Source organism: Protomyctophum parallelum, assembly GCF_964188405.1.
Source record: "Protomyctophum parallelum genome assembly, chromosome: 8".
NCBI classification, from domain to species: Eukaryota; Metazoa; Chordata; class Actinopteri; order Myctophiformes; family Myctophidae; genus Protomyctophum; species Protomyctophum parallelum.
Genome location: NC_139703.1, coordinates 25,378,834 through 25,398,161, shown reverse-complemented (window position 1 = coordinate 25,398,161; position 19,328 = coordinate 25,378,834). Strand labels below are relative to the sequence as shown.

Here is a 19,328-nt window from a genome sequence, read left to right as displayed (position 1 = left end):
TTCCACCATAGGTTCCACTCTGTATATGGCAGGAGGTTGTACTGATGAGATGTGGCGCTATGATGTTAACCATAACTCATGGTTGAAGATGGCCCCCATGAATAAGCCTCGCAGTGACTTAAGTAAGATTGTCAAACTATCAAATGAAATTTAACGCATCAAGCCTGATGTCCCTATTATGTCATCATAGGCACGTTTTCTTTCAAAATAGAGTAAATCTATAAACTCACTACGTGTCCATATGCTAGTAGATGGTCTGTTTCCAAATGACAAAAGTAGAAATGTGGTGTAAGTGGTAAGGTAGGGCAACAGATATGTGGCTATGTTGAGTTATTTACATATTTCAGAATATCTTACAACTGCAGAATAATTACATCACAAGTGTATCCAGTTGATAATTGTACATACTTTATAGCATCTGATCGCAATCCCTAATACGTTATTCAGCCGGAAAGGTTAAGCCTGGGAGATAAAAACTGTAATGACGTGCACAAAGGCTCATACGTTTAAAATGATTTACTTCTCTTCATTGCACCAAATATTACAATACAATTTCTAAATACATAGGCCTAAATAGACACTCTGCACATAATACATGTGCAGAGAAACAGTGGGCAAAATACAAAATGTCAATGAAAAATGCAGTCAACTAATTATATCTCTCCCGAGATCTCACACTACCCCATGGTCAAACCAGCCTTAAGGCTGAGCAGGTATGAAGTGCCAATGCGATATAAATATAAACACTCTTTGGCTCCTACTCACTGTACAGACTGCAATATTGACCTATAAATATAGCATTCAAAACTAGTTTGCAATGCTCTGGAAGTCTGTATCCATTTCTATTATTAATTATAAAATAAATGTATATTGATGATATTAAGTATTCCCGTATTAGTGCAGTGGTGCGTTCAAGCAACAGTGAGTTTGTTTTGGGATAACCACTAAGTGTTTTTGCCTTGGTTACCCAATGAGATGCTGCATAGAGCTTATAGAGCATATGGCCACGGTCATCACTTCTAATGATCAATTTTTTTTCCCCCCCTGATCAACCCTACATGGTCCATAGGCCTGGTGATTTTGGATGGATATGTGTTTGCAGTGGGGGGGTGTACTACGGAGGGGGGGTCGATGGAACGCTATGACCCCAAATCAGACACCTGGCAGCTCATGGAGTCTGGCAGTGTGGAAGCGCATGTTGCAGCTTTTTCTCTCAGCTGTGATGTGGTCGCCCTGGATGGACATCTGTATTTTATTGGTATGGAACAGATTTATGGACCTACAGGTTCAGCCTGCTGGGTTTCATGAGGTTGTGTTTTTCATGTAGTGTTAGTGGATGTCAAGCATAAATGGTTCACTGAAAATGTACAAATACTTTGGTATTATTATTATGTATCCACACTTCTCCTGTTGATGGTGATTAATATTTTTATCTGTGTGTCCTCCTGGACTCTAGGTCCAAATAAACAAAACCCAAACAAGCCCCAGGGGGCCACCAAGTACAACCCTAAAACATCTGTGTGGACAGAAGTCGCTCCACTGCAGATTCCACGCGAGGAATCAGCTGCTTGTGTTCTGAATGGAAAGATCTATGTTGCAGGTATCATTGCCTCTGACCTGTACTGGTGTAGAAGTAAAAAGTATTAAAAAAATTAAAATAAAACAGCAAGGAAAATTAAATGTACAGTACTTGAGTAAATGTATTCAGTTACTTTCCACCACTGATCTTAGTTAGTCCCATAATAGACTCACTTAAACGTCACTATAGTTTGGGCACACAATAAAACGCACTAACAGTCGCTATCCTGTTCATTCTTGTTTGCCTATAGGAGGAGGTACAGAACTTGAACAGTTGTCGTACGTTACGACAACTGAAAAGACAATGGAATGCTACAACCCCCAAACCAACCGGTGGACCATGTGTGCCTCCATGCAAGAGGGACGCTACTCGCCTAACATGGTTGTGGTGGATGGAATGATCTACGTTGTAGGAGGTCTGCCCGTTGGTGAAGAGGATGGGTATGTCACTGATGCTCCATGAATGTCTGGGAAAATGTGTCTTCCTATCCACACACCAACATTTCTCTCATGGCTGTTTGTTTGTCTCTTCGTGTAGTTGTGTCCGCAACATCGAGTGCTACTTTGAAGAGACGGACACGTGGGAAACTGTGGGAGAGATGCCTTATGTTCACTCTAAAATCTCATGTGTCTCTCTCAAGCTGAGGAATGATCATGGTCAACCCAAAGAAGATGATACTGATGGTGACTAGGGTGGGGTCTGGAACTGGAGGAACCAGACACACACACACACACACACACACACACACACACACACACACACACACACACACACACACACATATTGTTTTTACTTGATTTGGATGTCTGTATTGCGTCAACCTATAGAGTAATTACTATTTATTTATTTAGTTTTTTATTTTATTTTTGTTAAAAAAGAAAACGTGTTAATTATAACAAATCTGCCCCTTTCTTTTCTTTTTCGAATTGGCAGTTATTTTTACCCCTTTTTTTTCTTCAAATGTTGTCATTATGCCAAAGAACCCTCCCCACACATTTCTGTATTGCCACTGCTGTTGTACCGTTCTGAGTTGTGGTATAGATGTGCGTCCAAGCAGGATGCTCCGTGGAGCTGGACTCCACAGAGGTGGACTTTACTCCATGCGACAACCATGTGCCACTAAAGTTTACATTGTTTTGGGGGTGGCACTCAGTGATGTAACTGTAGATAAGGTTTATAAATAAAAAGCTTGTTCAGTGTTTTTGTTTTGTAAAAAATAAATAGTGAAACAACTCATTCATATAATTAACATAAATCAGCCTTGTTCTTTTTTCTTTTCTTTTTTTTGAGTTTCCAGTTATTTTCACCCCTTTTATTTCTTCCAATTTTGTCCTTATGCCAATGAACCCTCCCCACACATTTCTGTGTTGTCACTGCTGTTGTACCGTACTGACTCACCTGCCAGTGAGGAGCCCTCACCGAGAGGACTTAGTGCCTCCCCCAGGCCATTGCAGTCACTATCACAGCTTCCCTAATCCCTATGAAAACATATTGCTTATTTTACTGTCCAATGACATGAAATGGCACAAGGGACGGACTCCACAAAAAGACCACCCCCAAAAATCGTGTGCCCTTTTCTGGAGTTTGAGCCCCTGCCCCCTCAGTGCTCTCTGCACGGCCCTGTTGAAAAGTAAACAAATTGATATTTAAAAACCTACAAAACACATGAAAACAAATGCAGGCACGCACTCAAAGAACAAGATTCCTGTAGGATCTCCTCACTGGTCAACAAAAATACCTTGGAAGTAAAGACCCTAACAGGAGCCATCATGCATGCATTGCATGATTCGACTATGCGTGAACCTCATGGTACCACAGCACCTCAAAGGCCCTAAAAACAAGCAACGCTCCAGACATCTTAAAACAAAGTAAGATTTTTGGAAATAGTGTTTTTGCTTATTTTACACAAGATATGCTGCACTATGACCTGGGTACACAAATGCCACTGGATACTAGGAACGGCCCATTGGCTCAATTTTCCTACTGTTGGGAAGATGTAGGCGTTAAATAACTCCAGCAGATGGCAGTAATGCAACACAAAATCCATAGAAGAAGATTACAATTTCCGGTACGACTGGATATACTGTCCTCCACAGCGTTGCAATTTGCAGTGTGTGTCGTTTATGTATTTGACTATATGATTGCATCCAATTTCACAAAGCTCTCGTCACTTTTGAGCAGACGTAAATTTGCGAGCGTGTTGCTACTTTCAAACGTGTACGCTAGTAAAGGTCCCCTGTCTGTAGCCGCAGCAAGTCGGTCACAAATACGATACATGTCCAGCGAACCTAAGCGACTCCGCACCAACATGCCCGTTAAGATCGGTACCCACAATGGAACGTTTCACTGCGACGAGGTTCTGGCGTGTTGGATCCTGCGTCAACTGCCAGAGTATAAGGTGATTGAGTACACAGATAAGTGGTGGGAAAAGTACTCGAGTTGTTTTTACTTAACTAAAAGTATGAATACTGACTGCATTGTAGAAATATACAAGTAAAAGTCGGAATTCAAAGCTTACTTGAGTAAATGTACAAAAGTATTGCCTTCAAATTGTGCTTAGGCTATAGTCCAAAAAGTAAAAAATGGAGGTGCTTTTGCTTTACTAGAATATTTCCAATTTTTGTTGTGAGTGATCTCTAAGATCTCTGTAGTGCTTTTAACATTCCAGAAGGTGGTGCTGTCGGGACACTAAAGTGCAGAGCTAAAGCATATCGACATTTTATATTTGAGTATGAAGCAGCTGGTTGTAAATCCCCAACTTCCAGGAATCAGGATGGCTTTCATAAATATGGGAATATTAGTCACAGGCCTGTTGTCTTTTTTTTGAGGCCTGTTGAGTTTTTCCAGAAGCAGGAATGATAGAACTTCTTTTACAGGCCTGTTTTGTGTTCATTATGAATATTAAGGTTAGCCTATTGGTAGGTCATTTCTCATTCAAAAATCACCCCCTCACCCCCCCCTCTCTCTCATTAGCTCTGTTTCTGGCACAACAGTGCCCCTAATGGTACTAATAGTCATACTGGTGCTCATTAACGTCACATACATAGGCGGACACATAGGTGAACAACACGGACATTGCTGTTCCTTGGGGTGGTTGCACCACTCAAAAAGAAATTCTGCTATTCCTATAGTAATGTAAAAATCTTGATATTCATTGCACAGGATGCTGAAATAATCCGCACCAGAGACCCAGCACAATTGGCCAAGTGTGACATAGTGGTGGATGTGGGAGGAGAGTTTGACCCAAAGAGGCATCGCTATGACCATCACCAGAGGTAAGAGTATGGGAGGACAACGTTCGCCTAGCCTCGGAAAGCCAGACGTTTTTATTTCAGGGAGAAAAAAACGTTCGCCTGACCCATTTTATAATGTTAGGTCTAGTCGGGGGCACGGTGGCGCATTCGGTAGCGCTGTCGCCTCACAGCTAGAAGGTCCTGGGTTTGATTCCCGCTGGGGTCGTGTTCTCTCCTCCGTGTCATCAGTGCCCATACCCTAGTTGGGGTTTGTGAAAGGGCCTTTCTGTGTGGAGTTTGCATGTTCCGCCTGTGTCGCCTAGGGTAGGTGCCCTCACAAAAAAAACATGCAGTAATCCTGGTCTCTAAACTGCCTCCCCCTGGCCAGCCGGGGTTCCTGATGGAGGGATAGGAACTGGTTGGAATAACATGTTCCTTCCACATGCTACGTCCAATTGGGGAAACCCCCCCCGTCAAGTGAAAAGAACCTTGGACTCCTCATTCATTTAAGGAAGTATGAGGTCAGTCTGTTGCTCTCCCCAGGTTGGCAGAGGGAGTGTAGTGCCCAGGATTACACTAGATTGACACTGGGTGAAAAAATGCGTTACACAAATCGTGGGGAAAAGAAATGTTAAAAAATGTAAGGTCTAGTCAAAAATGAAATTACGCATTCTTTTGCGTAAAAACAAATACTTCTTAAATCATATAGGCCTGTCACAATTAATACATAATTGTCTAATTACAGTTTTTTTTTTAGATAATCGCAATTATATCAGCATAATCATTTCTATGTTGAAAAAAAACTGAAATGGCAGATCTACAAGCTTACAATGCGTCACAAAGATAATGAACATGTCAATCATTTCTTTATAATATTTCAGTTATTTGTCATATCCACCTTTTATATTTTTTGATTTCCATATAAACAGAAATGTATACTTTATCCATTTGTCCCAGAAACACAATTAAATCATTAATCACAATTATTTGTGTGACAATTAATCGTTAAAAGAAATTCAAATCTTTGAATATATATTCTTTTCAGAGTTTCAGTTTTTAACTCAAATCTTTGCTTCTGGGAGGGTCCCTGGAACAACATATTTTCAGATGGGGGTCGGCGGCCAATTACATATACATTTTGGGGTCCTTGACATGAAATATTGAGAACCACTGATATAGAAACGAGGTTTTTCAGAAAAAAGTACATTTTAAAAAGACATTTTTAAATTTCAACGTCGGGCCTAAATGGGTTAATGTATTGATGATAAGCAGAGATGGCTTTTATGACCGTGGTGAGGAGGACATGCCATGTCTCTCTCCCTAGCGGGTGGCCGGTGGTAATTAATGCTCCATCAATCGACCGACGCCATGCTGTTTGGCTCACGAGGCACAGAGGCTAACACTACTGTGTTAGGGGCCACGGGAGAACACACATGTGCTGGGAGGTGTGTGTGCGTGTGTGTGTGTGTGTGTGCACCTGCAGGCAAGGAGATTGAGTTGGACTGTGATAATAGATAAAATTAAAGGAGCTCACATTTGAAGGGATTGAATTCCTAAACCACCAAAGTGGAAAGAGCGGCACTCTGAAATAAAAGATTGCAAGACTGGCTCAGATGCAATTTCTCATATTGTATTGAGAACGGGTTTCGGTGACAGCCTTCTTCAGAGCAGATCATCAGTCATTTGAAGTGATTTATGACTCATTTAGAGCTTGATGTCCTTGTGTGAAATGAACAAAAATCGGTTGGTCAGTCCGCATCCATTTTTATCCTTAGTGGCTTGATCACACATAGGCAATTAGGCATAGACCATTGGCATATTCAAAATGGACATATTGGGAATAGGCATCATTCATTGATGGATTCAAATTGATTTAAATAGTCTGTATAAATACTATAAAATGAGTTTCTACAAATCTCTGAGAATAACTATGCTTTTATGGTGCAAAATGGGACTACCAAAGTAAACAAGCAGGTACAATATGATGACTAGCATTCTGTGGTTCCTGGGCTGGGCAGTACCACAGTTCATTCACTGTAACCTTCTACTGAGTGTGTTCATGTTGAGTTGTTTTAATATGGCATGGTGGCTCCGTGATTAGAACGGTTGCCTCACAGCAGAATGTCCTTGGGGTTGAATCCACCTGGGGCCTTTCTTTGTGGAGTTTCCATGTCTCCCCCCCTCCGTGTTGACGTGAGTTCCCTCCCACGACAAAAAGACATGCATGTTAGTGCCAGGGTTTTGCTTTGAAGCGCATGCAGACTGCAGAGTTCAATCAGCATTCCAGATTGCACTGTGTGTGTACTATATAAGTATATATCAATATAAAGACTAATGATAATATGCCACAAAACTGGCATATATGCCTGTGACAATTATTACATAATCGTTAGTGTACTCACCGAATGGGGAATTCTTGGCCTAAACCGAATACCAAATATAGGAAACGGTTGGCTGAAAACCAAATACCGAATAGTAAAATATGATTATTATTTGATTAATATTATACAGTACGTTATATCATTTATTTGCTTTTCCAGTTTGTATAACATTGCTGTCATAGCCGTACCTTTATTGTAGAGCTACATGATAATGGCAAAAGACATGATTACATTTTGTTTATGTTATCACAACAAAACAGTAGGTTACGAAAGGTAAATACTGAATATGCATTTATTTGCCACTATTCGGCCGAATATTTTCCGTGCCCGAATATTCGGTGCATTCCTAATTATCGTCTAATTGTAATTATTTGAGATAAGATTTGTCATAAACGTCATAATCGTTTCCATGTTGAAAAAGTTTCATATATTAAAAAAATCTGACCCGTCTGAAGTGAGTGGTACTGTACTGTACTGTAGGCTGTGCAACAGTGACACTTGGTGGTGAACAAACGCTACAACGCTATTTTCATGCTGGGACACAGGGACCCACACACTTTTTTTGAGTGGTTGAACCATTCAAAAATGCGATCTACAAGCTTACAATGCATCTCGTTGTGATGTGTTGTACGCTTGTAGATCAGCTAGTTCCGCTATTGTTTTACCCTTTCTTTTTGAGTGGTGCAACCACTCCTATAGACAGCTATGCATGTCCCTGGGTCTGTCCCTGGGTCTGTCCGAGCACAAAAATAGCGTTATAGCGTTTGTTCACGACCAAGTGTCACTGTTGCACAGCCTAACACACAGACACAGACACACACAGGCCAGGGAGGAGGGCTTGTACAGTACAGTACAGTGCAGTACATTGCAGTACAGTACAGTACAGTACAGTACAGTACAGTACAGTACAGTACAGTACAGTACAGTACAGTACAGCACAGCACAGCACAGCACCATTCACTTCAGAATGGTGCTGATCTTTTTTGGTATACAAATAATGATTATGTCAATAATTTCTTTGTATATTTCGGTTATTTGTCATATCTGCCCTGTGCCCCATTTTTTGATTACCAGGCAATAATCGCCATTATTTGTGTGACAATTAATCCTCAACTTAAATTTGTAATCGTGATGGCCCTACTGGCCTTTGCAAGCAGAGACAGTTTGATGGTCACTCTTCGTCTGGTTTACCCCCCCCCCCCCCCCCCCCATACCAATCAGCTTCTCATTTTTCACTCCCTCTTTGCCCCATCTCCTGCTAATCAGTGCGGAGATGCTCAGCTTGGTCAATTTAGAGCTCTGGGTTGTGATTTGTAATCTAATCAATCTCCCCCTCCAGCATGCTACTCATTGGTTTTGATTGTAATTTTTCCACTGCGCGGCAGCCCAAAGCATCTCAATTAAAGCGTGATTAAATGCTGTGTTTGGGGCCCACCCACCTATTTCTGTCTCCTGCCAGGGTCACTGCCTTTTGTTCCTGTCAGGCCACGCTCACAAATGTTACTTTTATTTGTTTATTTGGACAGGACAATGCATATTAATGGACGTCGCATGGACGTTAATACACTGGATATAGCACAATTGCTAATTTTCATCCGCAGTCCTCACAGGAAACACAAAACGGAAAAACAGACAGTCAAACAGTGGAATACATTTACATGACATTAGGGAACACAGCAGTTCAGTGGTGGAAAAAGTACTCATACATTTTTTTTTAACTTAAATGCAAATGTAGAAAATACTGTTATATGGAAACGATTGACGTATGCAAAAATAATTGCGACTATCTCAATTAATTGTGTTATTAATGTGTTATTAGGTGATTAATTAATAATTGTGACACGCCTACATGCTGCCCATATCTGCATGTCTCTGAGATTCGAAAGTCCTTTTGGATAAAGCCAGTGGAGAAAAATGTCAGCATGACATTTGTAATGGGTGTTTAATAGCACAGTGTCTATTTTGCATTGCTCCGGACCTCTAGGGTGTCAATAAAAATGTTTCACACATTTCAGTGTATTTGCTCTCTAACCACTTTAAATCTGCCGTCCCCGTTTCCATTTTGGACAACAAAGCTGACCAGACCAGACCACAATGCTGATATGACCCCGTACCCTGACCCAGTAAATCAACATAATGACTTACATTAAAACGTTATTTTAATGGAAAAAGTGATTACATCGTAAATTATTTGCCCTCTCTGGTACATTATATTCTGTTCCTGGAACACAAATGAAATATCCTTCAATAAACCGTGCTGCGTATACACAGTCAGGCCACTCTGATTATTATGGTCATCAATCTGCTGCGCTTGGTCTTCCAAAGCTAATTGTCGATGGAGTTGATTGTGGTCAATGCCTTCTCAATGACTTACGGACGTAGCTCAGTCTGACTGCTGACGTAGTTCGCCCCCTTCTTTGACACAATGCAACAGCCAGGGTAACTATAGAACAAGGACACAACACCCTCACGGCCCCACCCAGTGATTTTTTTACACAGTTTCAGCTTATTAAATTTGATTCCAACAAACTGCAGGCTTTTACAACCTGTAATGAATAGCTTGTTGTTGCTGCTGTCTCGGTGTGTGAACAGTTTAATGGCACATTTTGTTCTCTTCCCCCAGGACATTTGCAGAGAGCTTCCACAGTCTATTTCCAGAGAAACGCTGGGTGACCAAGCTAAGCTCAGCGGGTCTCATCTACGTGCACTTTGGCCAGCGGCTGCTCGCCCAGTTGACGCAGCTGAAGGAGGACGACAGGCACCTTGAAGTGCTCTACGACAAGGTGAACAGACAGGGAGGGCACACCAAGGCCTAGTTCCATGGTTCAGAATCGGCTTTATTGTCACATCACAGATTAGAAGAGTAGGTGACATTTTGTTTTTGTGCACAGTTCCCATCGTGTCACTTTTTCCACAGAAGAGAAAGGGAAGGGGGGGGGGGGGGGGGGGGTAAATAAATAAATCTGATTTTAGAAAACGGTCAGTATTGCAGGTCTGTTGTAAAAAATATTGCCTACCAGTGAAAGAAAGGATAACAAAGTTACACAGTATAACTTTAACTTCAATACTTTAATGAAACTTGAATGGCTGTAAAATTAAGTATAAAACATGTCAACTGGTAACATTTTTCTGTTCAAACTTCAAATGATTCGATTTTTCGATTTTATCCTGACAGCAACGATACATGAAATGCTCTTAAAACAAATCCAGTCTCTCTGACTGCACCAGGGCCCTCTGCCCGCCTTCCATAAACGGCACAGGATGCAATAGATGTTGCACTATGTTGCACTTACCATGTCTTGTGTGTTGTACCATTGCCTTGAAGAAATTATGTTCGTTATACACTGTATTTTTTAGGAGGCAATAATTAAAAAGCTACTTTCTTCACGCATATTCAGTATATGTTCCCCCTGAAGACTGCATCTGGCAGGGCGGCTCATTTCCAATATTTTAGGGGACTACAGTGTTCGGTGGTGGTGGCACTCTTATTAACCCATTCAGGCCTGACGTCGAAATTTAAAAAAAAAAATTTCTAAATCATGACAATTTTATGAAAGATTTGAGGCACATTTTAACGATTTTTCAGAAATAGCAGACCTACAAGTTGCGCGCTATGAGCTTGTAGATCTGCTATTTTTCAATAGCTAAATTATAACATAATGTTTAAAACACCAAAAGGGGTTCCCGCCCAAAATGGGTTCATAATGGCATGTGATGACATGCAGTGACAAATATCACCCTTCCCTACCCCAAACTGAACACGGGTCAGTTGTGTTCGTGTAGTGTAGACGCTCGACAAAGCCGGTTGTACAGTACCATGGTGGATCTAAAGGCATTTTACCACTGCGCCAACCCGAGCATGCACACTTAAGAGTCTCTTAACCCGTCTTTCCTTCCGTTTTGTACAGCTGTATGAGAACTTTGTTGAGGAGGTGGACGCCATAGACAACGGCATCTCGCAGTACGACGGAGAGGCCCGCTTCGCTGTCTCCACCACCATGAGCGCACGTGTCGGCCACCTGAACCCACGCTGGAACAGCAAGAGTCAAGACACGGAGGTGTGTGTTTGTGTGATGCTCTGTTATTAAATATACCGTATATCAAAATGACACGATTGACATCTGAAGGATTGAGATGACATGGGGATCTTTTAGTAACAAAAGGCCTCACATTGCAATATAGGCTTTTTATTGTTTTATGTCAGGGATGTGGGTGGGCAGTGAGTGACTAAACGATGTTTTTGTAACTGACACAACTATTCAAAGGAAAGGATATTGTCGAGACCATTCTGAATCGATTATAAATACCTTAAGACGTGTGCAGACACGTCTTAGAGTTGTATACCATTAAAAACAAAAAAGAACTCACCAATACAGAGTACCGATACGAGTACTTTATTTTTTGTTGAGTAACCACTTATTTTACCCCCTTTTTCTCATAGATGTAGATGGATCTCCGATCTATACTTGTCAGTTGTCATTTGTTCTTGTAGATCGGCTGTTTTGGGCGATTTTCTGCAGCGTTGGGGTCAGACGTGCTCCCGTCGCATTCGTTCAGCCTATAGTGTCAATTGGACGTGTACATTTTAGGCATCCAACGCCACAACTATATATAAGCAAAACCTCTTGGAAACTCAACACAAACCTCCAAAAACTCATTTTCCTCCCATCCTTCATGGTTATGTAAATGCTGTTGCAGAATGGTTTGAACATTCTGATGGCCTTCAGCCATGTGTGTTCATGTTGGGGAAGGGGAATGTAGCTTTTTCTTTTTCCCCCATATAAATTTACCCTTGAGGAGGCCTCTGCATTACTTGAGAACATTTGGGATTGTGTGTGCGTGTGTGTGTGCGTGTGCGTGTGTGTGTGTGTGTGTGTGTGTGTGTGTGTGTGTTTCACACTGGAGCTAGCGTTGGTGTTGTAGGACAGTTCAGACACACACACTACAAATTGCCTGGTTGAATCAGCTCATCCATAGTCAATACGAATCAAGAGGGGACGCATAAAGAGGATTTGATACACAGCTGGCAGCTGTAGGCAACAGACAAGCTATTAATGTTTATTGACCTGCGCCATTAAAACCTGTCTGTCTGGAAAGGCTCATTAATTTATCGATGTATCCACAGAGCCTTGGCCTGTGTGTGCGGGGTGTTGGAGGAGGGTGGGAGGGATGCGCAACATGACATATCGGGCTGTATTTTGCGTGTCTTAGTACCAGGTCTTATTCCCTAACTTGAGTAAACTAAAGACCTGGAGGCGTGATCAATGCTCTTTGGCCACTCAGAATAGCCAAATGGCATTGATCACGCCTCCAGGTCTTTAGTTTACTCAAGTTAGGGAATAAGACCTGGTGCTTAAGACACGCAAAATACAGCCCATCATGTGTCAACCGCATGAGAGCTCCAAGAATGGTAAATAGGCCTAATAAGACAGGATTATTATTATATTATTACTATAGACAGGAGTCCAGCCTCTGTCTTTACCGTACTGCTCTTTACTTCTCATAATTATGAGAAGTAAAGAAGAAGGAACCTTCCTTTTCCATCAATAAAGTTGACGCCTGTTGTTCCTGTCTGTCGACTACAAAACAATACTACAACATGACGTAAGGATATCATCCGCTCCCGCTCGGATCATACAGACTCCGAGGTGGTGGAAAGCCTGGTGAGGCGAGGTTACTTCAGTGTTGATTTCGAGATTTTCGTCGACTAAAACTGTGACGAAAAATGTTTGTCTTCTACCTTTTTTCACTGATGAAAACCAAATAAAAACTAAGCTATGATGACTTAAACTGGTGCTAAATATATTGACAATTTCGTCAACAAATAAAAACTACCGGTAGACTAAAATGTTAGGGAGAAGAGATCAAGTAGAACTAAAAGTCAGTTTGGTTGCACTTGGGTGGTGTGCTCTGAAAATAGCAGATCTACAAGCTCACGAGTGACAAGGCGTCGCACTGCAAGTCTGCGACGCCTTGTGAGAGGCTATTTTCAGCATGCAACCAAGCGTAAAATCTGCCAGAATTGTATTTTGGCGTATTGATGGCGTCAAAATACATTTTAGTCGACAAATCGTATGATATTTAGTCGACTAAAACTAGACATTAAACATTCCAGATGACTAAAACGTGACTTTAATGATCTCTAAATAAATATTTAAGACTATGACCAAACTAAAATACAGATTTGCCGTCAAGATCAACTATACTTTGCTTCTGCGGGTGTGTTCCATGTCACATATGGTCTCCATAGGAGGGCTTCAAGAAGGCCATGGCGCTGGTCGGGGAGGAGTTTCTGGACCGCGTGGATTTCTACCAGAACGGTTGGCTTCCGGCCCGCACCGTGGTGGAGGAGGCCATGAAGAAGAGACATCAGGTACTGGACAGGACACAGTGCAAACATTAAGCACGTGATTTATCAACATGTATAATGTCAACCCATTCTGACCTGAGATCAGATTCTAAAAATGTCTGTTTGAAAATGCCAGTTTTCTGAAAAAGTTTCTATGTCAGTCGTTCTAGATCTGCTATTTTTAAATAGCTAAAGCATAACGTAATGCTAACACCAAAAGGGGTTCCCGCCTAAAATGGGTTAATAACTTGTTATAAATCTAAAACTGTAAACACATTTGGAATTGATTATTTAATTAATCGCCACGATCATGCAGTCTTATTCATTCCAAATGTGTTTTAGATTTATAACAAGTTATTTGTGGCATATGTAATCACGAACAAATACTACTATTTTGGTGACTTTGCATGAGTGCATATGCTGTGTGATATAAAGTTAAACATAACCGTAAACACAATCATAATACTTCATGAACCTTCACATTATATGCTGTGATTAATAAACACTTGATGGGAGGTGTTAACCACGTAAAAATTACACACACACACACACACACACACACACACACACACACACACACACAATTGATTACTTAACCAGTCCACTTTTCAGTCAGTTTGCAATCTTCAGACACAGGCAGACAGACGGATACAGTGATCTCCATGTGGGACACAGACAGGCAGTTAAAATGGGTGGTATGACAACAGGTATTGCATACTACAGAGATCTCCATAATACAGTATGGGCACAAAAGGGACAGACAGATGGTTAAAACGGGTGCTATAACAACGGTTATTAGGTTCCCAAGTTGAATCGTTCCCAAGTAGGCCGGTGGCCGACGGGCACATACAGGTCTAGTTCTAATGATTATGCAAAAACAATCCCGCTTAGCTCAAAAATTTGCAATCCGGTGATTATGTATTAATATTGCCAGGCTTTGCTTCACCGACGCGCAACAAAGTATACATTGGTTGTCATTGATATAGTGTGTTGACATTGATAATACCATGTGAGAAAAAGTACTTGTTTTACTGTACGAAAGTATCAGTACTGCAATGTAGAAGTTAGTGCACTTGGTTACTTTATCGAAAACTAGAATTAACAAAACATTTTAGTTAAGTGAAACTAATTAAAAAAAAAAAAACGATAACTAAACTGAAACTGTATTGTGTCCTCAAAATGAACTAAAACAAACTGAAATTATAGACAAAATACCCTTAGTTTTAGTTTTTATCAATATTTATATGCCTTTCGGATATTTATAATATAATCCTTTTAAATTAATTTCCTCATTTCTCCAACAAGTTTTATGGCAGTTTTCAGCACCGTATGGCAGCAAGTAGCCACGCTAACCCTAAACCAAACTACGAAAAAAACTAAAACTAAACATTTTCACCAAAATAAAAACTAGCAAACCCGCTCTAAAAACAAACTAAAACTAACTGAATTAGAAAAAAATATGTCAAAACTTAACTAAAACTAAACTATAATGAAAAAAAAAACTATTATAACCTTGCGTCCTCTCCAGGTGGATCCCAGTGGAGAAGTGGTGGTGTTCTCCCAGGGAGGCTGTCCCTGGAAGGAGCACCTGTTTGCCCTGGAGAAGGAGCTCATCGTGAAGACCCCCGTCAAGTTTGTCCTCTATCCGGACCAGAATGGACAGTGGAGGGTCCAATGTGTCCCCGCCGGGCCCAACACCTTCCAGAACAGGTAGAGTACGCCAACGGCTTTGACTCGAGCTATCGTACATCTTGCTGAAGTGTTGGGTTGCTTGAATTTAGATATTTTAATATCTGATATTCATTTTATCTGCCCCGCAGTCTAACATGGTTAAAATGGAGTTTGAAGTTACAATGGGTTTCGTATAGGAAGGGGGTTGGGGAAGCCTACATGAATATCAAATATCTAAATACTGAATCGAGCAACTTAAAAACTGTTTGGGGTTCACATAAGCCTGAGTAGATGCTGAGTAAACGTTTTTTTTGCAAGTGAAATATCCCTTTAACCCATTTTGGGCAGGATCCCCTTTTGGTGTTTTAACTAAGCATTATGTTATACTTTAGCTATTGAAAAATAGCAGATCTACAAGCTCACAAGCTTGTAGGTCTGCTATTTTTTTTTATCGTAAAAATGCGTCACAAATAGTTGAATATATATTCTTTCAGAGCGAATGTTTTTTATTATTTCGACGTCCGGCCTAAATGGGTTAAGCCTTCTGAAGGGCCACAATCAATGTCACTGCCACATATCTGTTTCTGAAGTTTCTTAATGTTCCGATACTATATTTGTTGCAATATGCGGCATACCGTTTCGGAGTTTTGTCTACTTACATAGCCTCGGGGACCACAGGCGTTTGGTTTTCCAAAGGAGTGGGAGTGAACCTTTTTATTTCGCAAACCAATAGCAGTGCAGAGGGGCGTCGCTCCTCAGACCTACAAGCTCGTAGAGTGGCGCGCTCTGAGCTTGTAAATCTGCTATTTTTCAATAGCTAAAGCATAACATAATGCTAACACCAAAAGGGGTTCCCGCCCAGAATGGGTTAAACAACAGCCAATCTACAATGCATCGCGACATGTTTCCGAGCTTGTAGACTTTGCTGAATGTTCGCCTAGAATAGTGCTACAACAGCCGCGGCCCGTGGGCCACATGTGGCCCCTACTTAATGTATATGCAGCCCAATGTATGTGCGGCTCGTCATGGTCATCAATACAAATATAATTAGTTAGTTTCATTGTTTTGAACAAGATTGATATGACATACTGAATTTTTTCACTCTATGGTGTCAAACAGAACCTCATGCTACCAATACTACTGTTCTGGAGGCGGAATATTTCGCCCATAGAGTTCTGTTGGAAAATGCCAGTAAACAAAACTCGTCGGCACAAAATGTCAGCTCACCGGGGGTTCAGTTCAGAAACTGTTATGGTTACAAAATGCAAGAGTTTCAAGTGTGTTTTCCAAATCAGTGTTGGACTAAGAAACAAGACTGTACAGTACTATGAAGACATCCAGTGTATTTAGACATAAAAGGTACATAATAGCGCACCCGCACGTTGTTGTTGTTGCTTTGAGCGGTGCTAAGTGCTCCGTGTCTGTACTGTGTGTGTCTTTGTCTGTGTGTCTTTTATTGGGTAGCAGCACGGTTACTGTGGTTACCGTCATGTGAGATCATCTGTGTCTATAGTACATCATCATTGCGACAGTAGCTGGATGGGAACCATGAGGTTCCCAGTTCGATCCCAGGCTCCCCCAGAGTTGGCGTCGAAGTGTCCTTGAGCAAGAAGCTGAACCGTTAATTGACTCCTAGTCCTGATGTGCAGGATGGTGCCTTGCAAGGTGTCCTCCGCCATCAGTGTGTGTCAATGGGTGAATGTAATGCCCAATCTAAGTAAAGCACTTACTAATAAATAAAAGCGCTATATTAATGCACCATTTACCATCTCGCATACATCATCATCATGATGAAATCACAGCTCACTTCACATGGGTGTGGGGGGGGGACAGGACCCCACTTGTGACGTCATGTGGCAGCCACATCTATGGACTTAATCTTTGCAGTGACTTCATCATTTTTTTTACCCCCTTTTTCGCTTCAATTTAGTTGATTTAATTGATTGATTGATTACTTTATTGGCAGAAATGTAATCAGTACAGGGTAAAGTCAAACACAAATGTAATCAGTACAGGGTACAGTCAAACAAATGTAATCGGTACAGGGTACAGTCAAACACAAATGTAATCAGTACAGGGTACAGTCAAACACAATTGTAATCAGTACAGTATACAGTTAAACACAATTGTAATCAGTACAGGGTACAGTCAAACACAAATGTAATCGGTACAGGGTACAGTCAAACACAAATGTAATCAGTACAGGGTACAGTCAAACACAAATGTAATCAGTACAGGGTACAGTCAAACACAAATGTAATCAGTACAGGGTACAGTCAAACACAAATGTAATCAGTACAGGGTACAGTCGAACACAAATGTAATCAGTACAGGGTACAGTCAAACACAAATGTAATCAGTACAGGGTACAGTCGAACACAAATGTAATCAGTACAGGGTACAGTCAAACACAAATGTAATCAGTAGGGTACAGTCAAACACAAATGTAATCAGTACAGGGTACAGTCAAACACAATTGTAATCAGTACAGGGTACAGTCAAACACAATTGTAATCAGTACAGGGTAAGTCAAACACAAATGTAATCAGTACAGGGTACAGTCAAACACAATTGTAATCAGTACAGGGTAAGTCAAACACAATTGTAATCAGTACAGGGTACAGTCAAACACAATTGTAATCAGTACAGGGTACAGTCAAACACAAATGTAATCGGTACAGGGTACAGTCAAACACAAATGTAATCGGTACAGGGTACAGTCAAACACAAATGTAATCAGTACAGGGTACAGTCAAACACAAATGTAATCGGTACAGGGTACAGTCAAACACAAATGTAATCAGTACAGGGTACAGTCAAACACAAATGTAATCGGTACAGGGTACAGTCAAACACAAATGTAATCAGTACAGGGTACAGTCAAACACAAATGTAATCGGTACAGGGTACAGTCAAACACAAATGTAATCAGTACAGGGTACAGTCAAACACAAATGTAATCGGTACAGGGTACAGTCAAACACAAATGTTATCAGTACAGGGTACAGTCAACACGCGTCCAAAGGGATCACAGACCACAGTCCCTTGTGGTCTTGTTTCCATTCATTCCATCCATTGAATTCCTCCCCAGAGTCCCCACACACATACAGTATCTGTGTCGTCACTGCTTGTTGTCCCTTACCGACTCACCTGCCAGTGAGGAGCCCCCACCGGGAGAATGTCCCACTCCTCCAGTCCCTGCTGACAGGCGCCAGCCCCACAGCCCGTAGGAATACATGCTGTGATGAATATAATCCTCCCCGCCCCCGGCTTCCCTCGGCGGAACACGAGCCAATTGTGTGTTCGTTCGTATACTATACACACCGCTGGTTCCCAAACACTGGGTCGGGACCCATTTTGCGGGTCGCAGGCACATTGTTATGGGTCCCTTTGTTTTGTTTTTTCTTTCGTAAATTTGGTTTTATTTCAAAATGTTTATAAAAAAAAAGAAATCCCAAAAAAGCAAAACTTTACATGGATTAAACAATAATTCTATGATTTTCTTTCTTCTTCAGTAACTTCATGAAGAAATAAAATAAAAATCTAAAATTCCATAAATTAGAAGAAAAGAAGTAGTGAAAATATTTTCACTATTTTGGGTCCTGGGAGAAGGTCTAATTTCTGGTTAGGTTTATGGGCTAAAAAGTCTGGGAACCACTGCTATAGAGCGTCGCAGTCCCTCCCCCTTTCAGAACAACGAACGGCCCAGGAAATGAATCGCAATGCATTGTTCCCATAGGCGTTACGCAAAGTATTTATTTAAAGACGGTTACGCCGCGGATAAAGCCAACTCGGATCGTGACAAATCATGACAATGAACACATGTTTTGGGCAGATCAAATAATTTCTAAGAAAAAAACAAAAACAAAGTGTTGTCTCCTGCCTTTATTTTCTTCTTTCTAATGATTTGATCGGCCCAAAATATTGTGTTCATTGTCATGATTTGTCACGATCCGAGTTGGCTTTGTCCGCGGCGTAACCGTCTTTAAATAAATACTTTAAGAAATGCCTATAAGGAAAATGAACAGCGATTTCTTTTCCGGGTCTCTCGAGGGGGCGGGACTGCGACGCTCTATAGACGCCCGACAAAGCCCAATGCACAGCGGTGGATTCGA

The 19,328-nt window shown here is 41.2% G+C and overlaps 2 protein-coding genes across 3 annotated transcripts in view; both read left to right on the top strand.

Moving 5' to 3' along the window:
* The first annotated feature begins 50 nt into the window (after positions 1-50).
* LOC310862839 (kelch-like protein 36) lies at positions 51-2,808 on the top strand. The gene is made up of 5 exons (XM_083770945.1): positions 51-122; positions 1,070-1,258; positions 1,457-1,600; positions 1,830-2,019; positions 2,117-2,808. The coding sequence occupies exons 1-5, from the start codon at positions 89-91 to the stop codon at positions 2,268-2,270; spliced, it is 711 nt and encodes a 236-aa protein (XP_083627071.1). The 5' UTR covers positions 51-88; the 3' UTR covers positions 2,271-2,808.
* An 857-nt stretch (positions 2,809-3,665) lies between these two features.
* The window catches only part of LOC310863098 (MYG1 exonuclease-like), a 293,850-nt gene continuing 278,187 nt past the window's right edge, over positions 3,666-19,328 (top strand). For both annotated transcript variants that reach the window (XR_014569638.1, XM_083771222.1), the window contains exons 1-6: positions 3,666-3,977; positions 4,742-4,854; positions 9,817-9,976; positions 11,102-11,251; positions 13,444-13,566; positions 15,071-15,252. Coding sequence is in view for 1 of the 2 variants with exons in the window: in XM_083771222.1 (XP_083627348.1) it covers positions 3,717-3,977; positions 4,742-4,854; positions 9,817-9,976; positions 11,102-11,251; positions 13,444-13,566; positions 15,071-15,252 (989 nt within the window). In the remaining variant the exon portion in view is untranslated. The remainder of the gene's footprint in view (positions 3,978-4,741; positions 4,855-9,816; positions 9,977-11,101; positions 11,252-13,443; positions 13,567-15,070; positions 15,253-19,328) is intronic.